At 40.3% G+C, this 11,536-nt stretch overlaps 1 protein-coding gene across 13 annotated transcripts in view; it reads right to left on the bottom strand.

The window, feature by feature from the left end:
* Positions 1–574: 574 nt before the first annotated feature.
* Positions 575–11,536, bottom strand: part of LOC129764714 (supervillin) — a 776,186-nt gene continuing 765,224 nt past the window's right edge. For 11 of the 13 annotated variants that reach the window (XM_055764104.1, XM_055764101.1, XM_055764103.1 and 8 more), the window contains 2 exons: positions 8,799–11,386; positions 575–2,699 (listed from right to left, as the gene is read on the bottom strand). In XM_055764104.1, coding sequence (XP_055620079.1) covers positions 2,460–2,699; positions 8,799–11,386 — 2,828 coding nt within the window. In that variant the 3' untranslated portion in view covers positions 575–2,459. The remainder of the gene's footprint in view (positions 2,700–8,798; positions 11,387–11,536) is intronic. The other 2 variants (XM_055764108.1, XM_055764109.1) reach the window with 1 other exon arrangement.

Genomic DNA, 11,536 nt, shown 5'->3' with positions numbered 1-11,536 from the left:
ATTTCCATTCAAATTTTAAAATTTAAAAACCGTCTTCGTGTCTTCTAATCTGATAGAGATTACACTAACGAGTTTGGGACACAAATTATGGCCCTAATTTGAAGTCGTCACCAGACGTCGACACCATCGGGAATTACCAATTTACCACCATCTGACATATCGTGATGTCGATGATGAACTTTTGCAGCAGAGAGATAGTGAGATATGCGATGACGTTAGGTAGAGTGAGGTAGCGATAATCGTGCCATACACCTGGTATTTTACTCCAAAATGAACCTCTCACGTCAGGACAATCGCCTTCGACGATACGGTGACCTGGGTCATGTGACTTTGAGGAGTTCATTGCTGTCACATTCCATTCGCGCAGGAGAATCAGGCCCAAAGAAATTTGAGAAACAAAAAAAAGTAGAAATCAAAAGAATATCGGAGACGAATGAATCGTTGGATTTAAAGTCTCCGTAAACAAAGGAAAAGAAGAAGAAAAATATTGCTATACTATAATGCCATAAGATTCACTCTCTTCATTCACCGATGACATAATGATGGACGGTTCGGATCTCCAATAACCAGGCCGCACTCATATTCTTAGTTTATTGGTAAAAAGTTTTTCAATTTTTTTTTATATTCACATACTGTCCCTTTCGGCTTTCGCATTTATCATCATCATGGTTTACTCTCCAAACCGAATTTCATGCCCATGTAATAGTAAGCAACAGATAAGTGGACGTGTGAGAGTGCTTGCGTGATCCTGTTCGGCTAAATATTATCCAATTGTGATTTGCTTTGATTTATGAATGATACCAAAATAAAAGCGAATCAACTTATTCGCGTTGGTTCCGTGTCTGAAAAGCTGATCATTCGTAAACACTTAAACACCGTGTGTTCGATTATCGTTTTCCGCGCAAAAAAAAAGCAATCTGCAGACTTCTGCTGTGAATGATTTCTAATCTATTGACATCGCACTTCTCTCTGTTCAGCCTTGACTATATGGATTAAAGATAATTGTTGACTATGAGTGTCGATCGATCACAAACCAATGCAGGCTTGTGTGTTTGCAATTCGCGGGTCTGTTTTCGTCGTTTTATTTTGTTTTATTCTAGAAAAAGGTGTATATGGTTCTGCGTAATAATTGTGTGATTGTATGATCTCGTATGCGGTTCTGTTTTCTGCACTCTGCCATAATTATGACCCTAACGCGTGAATCGTTAGGGACCCATTGGGGTAGGGGATTATATCGTAGATATAATTAGTTTACGTGTTTCAATATTACTGACAGACCGGTAGCTTCCGTGAGCTTTTCTCTTCAACTTCTGCTATTATCTTCCTCCACAAATAGCATACAGATTTACAAAATATTTTCTCCAAAATCGGGTATCTCGCGGGGAGCACAATCCAATATCAGTTCTGTTTTTTTGTGTGTATGTGTTGTTCTTTCTTAAATTCTTAAGTACACGCTTCTCCCTCTGTACCTGTTTCTACAAATCGCTCTCTGCTTGACTATTTTTCCATTTAAAAGCTTACAAACTACAAATAATAGTCTTGACCTTAAAACACTATCACTGCAAATGAGAAAGAAGCGACGAGAATAAGTTAAAAACAATATTCGCTACACAGGATAGGAGGGGCGGAGCAGCGGCACAGTAACAAAACAAAATAAAAACGAAAGCAACAACACTAACCTGTATAGACTAATAATATATAAGTTACGATACTAAGAACAATCATATTACAATTTTTACAAAATGTTTTTTTTTATGGCGAAAGAATATGTTTTTACTCGTTAGTTGAGTTTTTCTAGAGCTTTGAAATCGTACACAATACAGTGATACAGTTCTAGAAGTTAAATAAAGCAAGCTCTCGATTGTGTGGTTTTTACAAAGTGCCGATTTTTTTTTGTCTACGACTCAGCCAAAGACTTTTTGCGTTAGCATAGAAAATAGGATAAAATAGAGCAGCTGAAATCTAAGTTAAAAAGAGAAATCTTTACTTTTGGATATGATTATGTTTGTTTGTTCTTTTTTATTGTACGCAATTCTCTGTTAATAAATCGAATAATGGGTTTCTCTTTATACAGCACACTTTTGGGACGAGCGAAAGAATGATATTTGACACATATAGAATGACTTAAAACACTAGCACAACATCAAAGTAGCAAATCACATGAGCGCTCGTTTCTAAAACAAAAATAGGGAAACATAAGTATAGCGAAAAAAACAAAGTAACTACAACATAAAATTTGAGAGAAACCCCCTAACAAAAAATATAGCATTGTTTCCGTCTTTCCTAACGAGGGCAAAGATAACACCACCTCGGAGACAGAACAAAAACATACACAGGTAAAACAAAAAAAAACAGATGGGGGGGTATTAAAAATAAGGACAACATCAGAGTGTGCATCTGTTCCTTTCATTATGGTAAACTATTTTAGCGTAATATTGATTTTGTTGTTTTCTTTTTATCTAAAACAAGCCACGCTCCTTTTTCAGCTTGGATTGCTTCCATGCGGGCAGCTGATCGAACTCGGCCTTCAACAGCCCGAGGGCCTCCAAGTAGTCCTGCTCGTGGAGGTACAGCTCCAGCTTTGTCGGGTCGACCCCTTCGGGGAGGGGCCGCTCCAGCAGCACCGCCAGTGGGTACTCCTTGCGTGACAGAAGCGAGAGACTGCTGGCGATTGGCTGCGGGGCGGATTTACGGCCATCCTGTTTTGTTTATGGGGGGAGCGAAAAAAAAAATACAAGAAGTTAGTGAGATGTCGAGAAAATGGTTTTTGAGTGTCTCATAAATCCTGAACAATGTACGTCGATAACAGAGTTGCAAAACAACAGTCATTGATTTACGGTTTAATCATTAGCACTACTTGAATGCACAAAAAAAATGAATCTCGATAAGAAAAATTATACAGAAAAACAAGAGGAAAACGGGACATCGAAGCTAATTAACGCGCGCAGATGGCATTTACAACAGCACACAGATGACCACGGGTTCGCTGTCATCTGCTGCTTGGCAGCGGGTTTTTGAAAGTGGCGAAAAATTCAGCAATGTTAATTACAGTAAATTGATTTTAGTGCTACCAACATAATACTGACCTGTATGTTTGAATACTTTGTTACGGATGTTTCTACTTGGATTTTTTTTCGATTGACGGTTGACTTATGGACTAATGTTTGTTCGAGCTCTTACTGTGTGTTTTGGAATGCACAATAATTACTGATTATAGATTTAATACTAATCTTTTTAGAAAATAAATTACTGGTTGATAGTATTTCTCTAGTCGCGCAAAATATCCAGCCAATATAAAACCAAAAATTTATTTAGAAACAAAATCAATTAGCTATTCCTTAAATTTTGCATTGAAAAGTTTGAATTTTCGTTGCAAAAATAGGCATATTTATATATATAGACCTAATTTATGTTTTTTTTTATCTGATGACGGAATAATCGTATTTTTCTTCTCACTCTCATAACAAAACAAACTTTTCTCATCTTATCTTTTTCTTAACTTATCCACTTATCATTCAATGCACAACTGTGACCGATTGGAATATACAGTCTATCGCAAAATTAAGTATACACCTCATGCGGCTTTGTTATTTTTGAGTTTTTTTTGTTTAAAAAGTATATAATTAAATGCGACTCATATTCATCGTAAAATTTATCCATTTTACTCTTATGTAGTGATAAGAAAAGAATTAAAATTGTCATATTTCTATTTCATATTTCATATACAAATAAAAAATCTCCAATTAAGACGTGGCAAAATTGAGTGTACAGTTTGAATTTTTCTTAAAAAGAAAATTAAAATCAGTTCAGAAATGTTAACAGATAACAAAAATCAATCCCCTAGTATCTGGTATGGCCCCCTTTTGGCGTCCAGTACTTTCTACAAGCGCCGTGTCGAGATTTCTGAATACTGTCGACGGAAGTGTCTCCCAGATTTCCGTAATCGTCGTTTGAGTTCCGCTTTGTCCCCTAGATTTTAATTCTTCAGATGGTTCTTTATTTCCCCCCATAGATACTCAATAGTGTTGAAGTCCGGTGATTGCGGAGGTGTTTTGAGTTGATTGGGACATTATAGAGCAGGTATTCCCGCACGATGAGGTCAGTTTGCTTCGGGTCATTATTCTGTTGAAAGTAGTAATCAGAGAGACCTAATTTCAGAACGGGAGACTGCAGGTTACGTTTCAGGCAATTAAGCCATTTAGCCCATCGCCGAATCGACAAACTCCATGGTTCCCAATCCAGAAGCCGCAAATGTACCATACATCATCTGACTACCGCAGCCTTGTTTTACTGTGGGAACCAAATGCTGAACCTGGAGCACCGATACTGTTTTCCTCTACACTATCTGTCTTCCATCCGATTCAAAGAGATTGGTTTTCGGCTCATCCGTATAAAAGACCTTGTTCCAGAACACTTTAGGTTTGTTCACACATGCATTAGCAAACTACAGTCGATTTTTTCACATTCGCCTTTGAGATGAAACAATTTTAACGGCCAATACGACCTATCAGATTGTTCCTGTATGCTGCTCTCTGGGCAGTATCTGCACTGACAGGTCTTCCAATGATGCCGGCCACTTCGGTAGTCAATTTACGAATGTTTTTTATAGGGTTCTTTCGCAATGTTCGCATAATTACTCGTTCATCATCAGAAGACAGGATACGTTTGTGTCTTCTACTCGGGAGTTTTTCCATGGTTCCTTCCTATTTTTACTTGTTCATGATTTTATTTGCTGTAAAGTGAGTTCTTCCGACTATATCTGCTATTTCCTGTAATGTATTTCCACGACAATTCATATTTATTATCATTGTACGTGCAACAATATATATTTCTTTCCTCTAACTTGCCATTTTGATAAAAAAAAATGCAAACATCAATAAAAAAACAAAAACCAACGCTGCCCAAGCAATGGTTAAGTGTTGACACCAATCACTGATGAAAAAAGTACGCTAATTCGCAAAGAAACTTACTTACAAGACTAATTTGTTCGGAGAAATTTAAGGTGTACACTCAATTTTGCGATGCCTAGAATAAACATTGTTTTCAATTTTTAGGACTTTTCTCTGAATTTTATTGCACGTGCAGCTAGTTAAATGTGTGAGTAATAAATATGCATCAAAAGAATCAATGTATTCAAAATATTTCATATCAAATAAATGGTCTGGTAGCGTCAAGTAGTATTTGTACACTCAATTTTGCGATAGACTGTAAGTGCAGGTTGATACAAAATTCGTTTTAACAAATTTTCTAGTTTTTTCATTGACAAATTCGTAGCTTTTACATGGGGTTCGAGCGTCATAAGACTGAGTCGATCCAAGATAAAATCCGACAACAATTTTTGTGTCAATTGCGGACCAACTATATATTGGTTGATTTGCCGATGAAAGTAAATATACATAAATGTTTTTCCAACAACATCTATATGTTTGTGAGCACCGCGCTTTTCCAAAATTCCCGGACAGTGTATACACAGTAACTAACTGTCGCCGCAAGGATCACGATATTTCAGAGCGTAATTCATTGCATAATCCAGAGCGTGTGGTTAGACCGCTCTCTATTACAAACAAATGTAAAAAGGATGAAAGGTCAACATTAAGCAGGCAGCATAGGTTGACTCATCGCACCATATGCGAAGAGTGCAATAAAAGTTGAGGCATCACGGAGCTTTTCTCCCTGTAAATGACAAGGAGCCATTTGGCCATTTGGCCGCGCTCGTCGATGAATCAGTCGAATCGTCTAGTTTGTTTGATGCGTTTGTTCACCTGATTGAAAGCATCGGTATTCTTCTGCTCCGCCTTTATCTTCAAAAATTGTTTCACGGCTAAACTAGTATTGCATAAGGAATGTATGTTTTCAACTGCAACCATCAAATTCAATTCAGTAATTGCAAGATTTTACAGATTTTCAAATGGGCCTCTTCCAAACAACACAAACAAATGTAAAAATTGAACTCATATCCAGGGATGCTAGATGACTGTTTTGAATATATTAAAACGGCACGAAAAGAGTTTTCACATATTGAACGAAAATAAGTAATTCAAAACAACTACTTTATTGGAAATACATATATACAGATTTAAAACTTTTTTGATAAATCGTTGATTAGGTGGTTTCACCAAAAGATATATGAAGCTTATTTCTTTTTGTTATGTTTTTTTAAACAATATTTTGGCACAGAGAAAAGAGTATCGATTGATCAATTTTAAAACTATTTGTTGTTTTTCTCAAAATAAAAACATGTCTTCTCATCTGACATCACTGATTATACCGAGAAAAACCGACTGAAGTCTCTCCAGTCTACCAAATAAAACATTTCAATGAAACTCGTGTACTGGAATGGAATATTTGGCTCGTCTCGACAGTGACTGAAGCCGAGACGAGACGAGACGAATTGCTCGTCTCGTTTTCTGGAATAGGACCCATAATTACTTTGCCCTTTTCGTAGTTACGCCCTTCTGGCGTCAGATAAGGCCTCACAGGAAGTCAATATAGGGAAAATTCTGTATAAAAGAGCAAAATTGTTACTAAATAAAACACTCTCAATCCGACCAAGAACGCAAAAGCGTCGTGGGTCTTGAAACCAAGCTAGTCGAATTGTCATTTATATCACAGTCCACCAAGGAGAACTCAGTTCCACTAGGAAAAGGAACCACCCAAAGCGAATCACCATAGGAAGAGGAATCATCCGAAGCAATCCACCACCAGAGAAGGACCAGGAATGGGTATAAAGAAATCCGAATTAATTTCGGCGAAATTCGAAACTCTCTAATTCCGTCCTTTCCTATTCATCCCTTCTCCCCTTATATTATAAGCCCATATCGTATGGGGTTTCCATATTTTGTTAGCATTCAATACTACCATCAGTAAACCGGAAGTTGAAATAAGATTATATCTTATATTATGGAATCTACGTTCATATATTGTTGATAAAACATAGGAGAAAGATCATTTGTATATTTTGAAACGGAACTGTAATTGATTAAATCAATAATTAATATTCAACAGTCTGAAACGGCAAAAAGTCAGGTGTTGCCACATCACAAAAGTATTTGACTGACAACAAGTCAATGATGATTCTTGATGGAAATTTTCTCAATTTTACTATAACATCGTTTAATTTTGTGTGCTTTACTCATCAAAACGCAAAAAAAGTGTTTGTAGTGAGTCAAAATGTTGTTACGTCACACTGGAATGGATCGAATACTTTTCGTGACCTGATAACAACTCAACCAAATTTTGTGGGTTGTTGATTTTCATTGTTTGCTCAAAGAAACCCAAGTATAAAAATGTTTGGACCTATGTTCATCTGAGAAACTAAAAAAATGCTCTATTTTTGTGACGTGACAACGCTTCAAAATACCTGTTTTTCAAATACTTGTTTCTCATAAATCACTAAACGAAACGTAGGTCTACCCACGGCTATTCAAACAAGCATTTAATCACCCATTCAATGGTATATAGACATTGAAGTTTGGTTAAGCATGTTCGGAGATATCTCAAGAAACATAAAAATAGTGAAAACCTAAAATATTTTAAATATAATTATGTAGCTTTTTAAACTCGTCTCTCTCAAAAGTTGGTGCATAAGAACTAAATTTGTTACAAAAGAATAATGATGTAACTAGTGCTTATTCCAATAACGTTTTCAATTTTCTCCTAAAACTAGATTTGAAATTTTCTTCTCTGTGGCATAACCTCATGGAATGGGTCCAATAAGATGCTTCGCTGCGGATAATGGAGCGACGCAGTTTTTAGTTTCTAATTTTCTAAGAAGACAATTATCGATGACACGAACCGTTAAGGAAGCTATCCAATGGCATTGAGTGCATCCCATTGAATTGGTCCAATGAAACAATCTGCACATGTGCATGGAAGCAGGAGAATGACTTCAATGGATTCGACTCATATTGGCGATTCGAATTGCAGCTAGAAAGACAAACCACGGAGAAGTGATATGTCGTATGCGTTTGGAAGTGACCTGAAGAAAACTGTGTACCGGAGATGGGAAAGGAACAGTTGGCCAAGATATGCAGTAGTGAAGAGATAATTTTTTTCGGTGGAAGGTCCTAATACTATCCGTTTGGAGCAATTGGCACTCTTTGTGACACAAACTTTGCGACAAAAAAGGTGCAAAACGTGTTTTGGACTGGTATCAAATGTATTCAGAAGACTAGGGTAAAGTTTTCTACTCGATTTAAGCGGTCAGACTCCCAAACCGACTTATGACTGGTTGTGACTTCGTAGAATTTTGGTTGGCAAGAATGAATTGTCAAGTAACATGGAGGACAACAACCCGACAACATCCGGAAGAGTGCTCGGAAAGAAGTATGATAGAAATAGAGCTTCGTGAGAGCTACAATAAAACAAACAGCGTTCGCTGTAGGCATACTAGAATTGATTATTGAATATTCATAAGCCTTCAGAAAATACAAATCATCGCGTCACGCAAAAGTATCTTGTCAGCCGATTCTATAGTCACGGTGAGGTACTAAAGTGACAAATCGAAAAACAAGACCATTAAGAAAGTCGTGAGATAATTGAGTTACAATATTTCCGAATGCGAATGAATTTTGTGATTAGATGAGATTTGCAGTCGTGTCCTCCTACTGTCATAGACTCAGTTATAAAATACGAACTAAAAATTAGGGCGATCTCCGGAATAAAGCGGGTGGCATTGTTATCTCACGTTACTTCAGATGCCGATAAGGAGGGAAAGTAGCATATATTTTTTTGTAGATAATGTACTATCTATGCTTAGTTAAGAGCTCGAACAAACTTACAACTGTGCGATATCCTACCTGTACATTAATTTCTGCAACGTCGTCTCGCTGCTCCCAGTCGGGAAACATGGCGATAAATTCCAGTGGTTCCAGTCCAGCCCAAACCACATATCCATTAATTTCCTCCAAATGGCTTGCTTGCTGCTGTGCTTCCCCCTCATTCTCATTCGCCCCATTCGCATCGGCAATCACCGACGCCGCATCATCATTTGTAGTATCACAGACATCGTTGACATCGTCGTTTACATCGCTGGCAGTGGAAGTGCCATTTTTGGCAGTGTTTTTAAATGTTTCCCGATCGTTGTCCACCTCATCCAGGCCTCCGTTACCGTTCTCATCCGGGTGCCGCTCGCGTTGTGTTATAATAGCAGTAGTGCTGCCGTTCTCGTTACCATTACAGATTTTCATCGGTTGTTTCGACCGCTGTTTGGCAGCGAGTGCCCTCTTCTGTTTCGCCTTCCAGTAAGCTACGGCTGTTTCCATCGCCACCCTTCGCTCCGTTTGCCAGCGATTCTCGCCGGAACGGTTGCTATCGAAGCTGCTGTGATTGTCGCTGCCACTACTGCTTCCGCTGTCGCTGCCCGCACCGTCTTCTACCGGCCACCACCCCTGCCACAGCCACAGCACGTGCCCATTGTCAATCATGAATATCGTCGGCTGCCGAGCGTTGTACAAATCATCCTGTCGGAACGGATATGGCGAAACCAAATCCTTGCAACGCAGATTGTACTGCAGCTCGATGGCTTCAAAGTTTCCGTTGTTGATACTGGTCAGATTGAAAATTCGCGGTGTGAAGTTGAAATCTTGGCGGGAGCCAAACAGCGAGTGATATTGGTGACGAGTTCTGCTTCCATCGACGGCTTCGAAAAATTCATGCGTTTCCTGGCCTTCTTCAAGCACGGTTGAGCTGATAGCTGCAAGGGTCTCGTCGAAAAGTTCGCTGTAGTTGTTCTGGATGATTGCGTTCAACACGTTCTGGCCAACTTCTCTAGTATGAGCAAGCGCCTTGCAACCGTTCCACAAGATAGCGCGACCCTTCTCGCCATGGATCAATAACATGGAGGCGCGTGAGCGAAGCTGTCGAGCATTACAGGTTGCTTCAGTGCAAACCGTTTCCTCCGGACAGTTTCCGGTGATGATATACAACCGCCACGCATTGCGAGGGGTATTTTTGCTTTTGTGGATGAACATTATCTTGAACAGCCGAATGAACGCGGAAGATTCTTGTCCCTGAGCGACACGCACCTGAGCACCTTTCTCTTTATCCAACTCAACCGTCAACAGGGCAGCGGCGCCTCTCTCATTAGCTGGTGCATCTTTGCCGTGCCAACAGAAGTAGGCGCAACGATCCCGTCCGACCACTGTGCTTCGATTAGACACCTTTCCGCTCAGCTCCCTAACGGTTACACTCACCTGATACATCCAACGAACGGTGTAACTTTCATCGGAATAAAAATGTCCACAGGAAGAACCTTGGATCTCCTTGTACTCGTACTCGTCAATTTCCCACTGGGTCACCGAGATCGTAAGGATATCGAAATGGCGCATCGAATTAGTGTCGTAGAAAAAGTTGCCTCGTCCCAGATTGGTATTTTCAAGCACCAAATTAGGCTCCGCATAAGGTTCCCCTTTGAACAGCTGTTCTCCATCAACGGCTTTGATATCCAAATTGGAAACGTCTCCCAGCTGATAACCATCATCCTTCGGTTGCACGGTTATATCCGGCCAGTCGATGAATTTCTGTCGAAACAGTATCGTCTCCATGTGCTGGGTAACCTTCGCAATCAAACACCATTCGGGACGTACCGAACCGGTCTTCGATACCCGCCGCACGTCTCTTCGTCTGTCACCAGACACTTCCGAGAAATTCACCGGATTCAGTTGGCACATCTCGTAACTATATTCCTGCATGTACATTTCCTGGGCCAACCGAAGCGCTGCCCTTTTCGCCTCGCTGGTAGCATTCTTCCCATTCCACACGTACAGCTCGCTTCCAAAATCTAAAACTAGAATCTTCTTGGGATCCAACATGGCTATCTTTGGCGCAGCTCCCCAGTAATCCTCGAGGGGAACCAAGGACTCATCTTCAAACTCGTACACTTTAATCGTCTCGGTCAAACAATTCTCGATCAGCTCATCCTCGTCGGCATGGCCAGCCTCACAAACTCCGGTCCCTTCGTCTTCTTGTTCGCGCCCCAATAACTTCCAGAACTCCCTCAGCTGCCGCTCGCCACCGATCTTGCCGTCATTGATAACTGTCACGCTGGCAGCGCTGCATCCCAAATCTTTGTCCCGCACGATAACGTCGCAAATCTCCTTGGCCCGCGAGCGCTCGATCACGTTCGCGAGCTGACCGATGAACGCAAACACCCGCTCCGACGTTACCAACACGAAACAGTCCCCCCGATTGATGGACCGCGCCGTTGCCTGAACCAACCGTGTTTGAACGTGACGTCGACCTTTCACGTGCAGCAGCATCAACGGTTTGTACGGAACGAAGCTTTGGTTCAGCGGGAGGCTGCTCGATTTGAGTGACACCGATTTGAAGTCCTCCACGGAAGCTAAGCCGGCGAGAGCTTCCACGGCTAGATTGCTGGTTTTGGCAACTGCAGAGATGATATAGAAGAGAGCGAGAAGAAAAACGCACCGGGAGCGATCCCGAAACGCGGTGGGGGGAGAAAAACAAGGATGCGTTGTTAACGAATGCTGTTAGAATGTGGCTCGATCTCGGGGCATTCCCAACAATCAACACGAAT

This window comes from Toxorhynchites rutilus, chromosome 2 (genome assembly GCF_029784135.1).
Source record: "Toxorhynchites rutilus septentrionalis strain SRP chromosome 2, ASM2978413v1, whole genome shotgun sequence".
Taxonomy (NCBI): Eukaryota; Metazoa; Arthropoda; class Insecta; order Diptera; family Culicidae; genus Toxorhynchites; species Toxorhynchites rutilus.
Note: the sequence above shows the minus strand (reverse complement) of the source record. Positions and strands in the feature narration are given on the sequence as shown.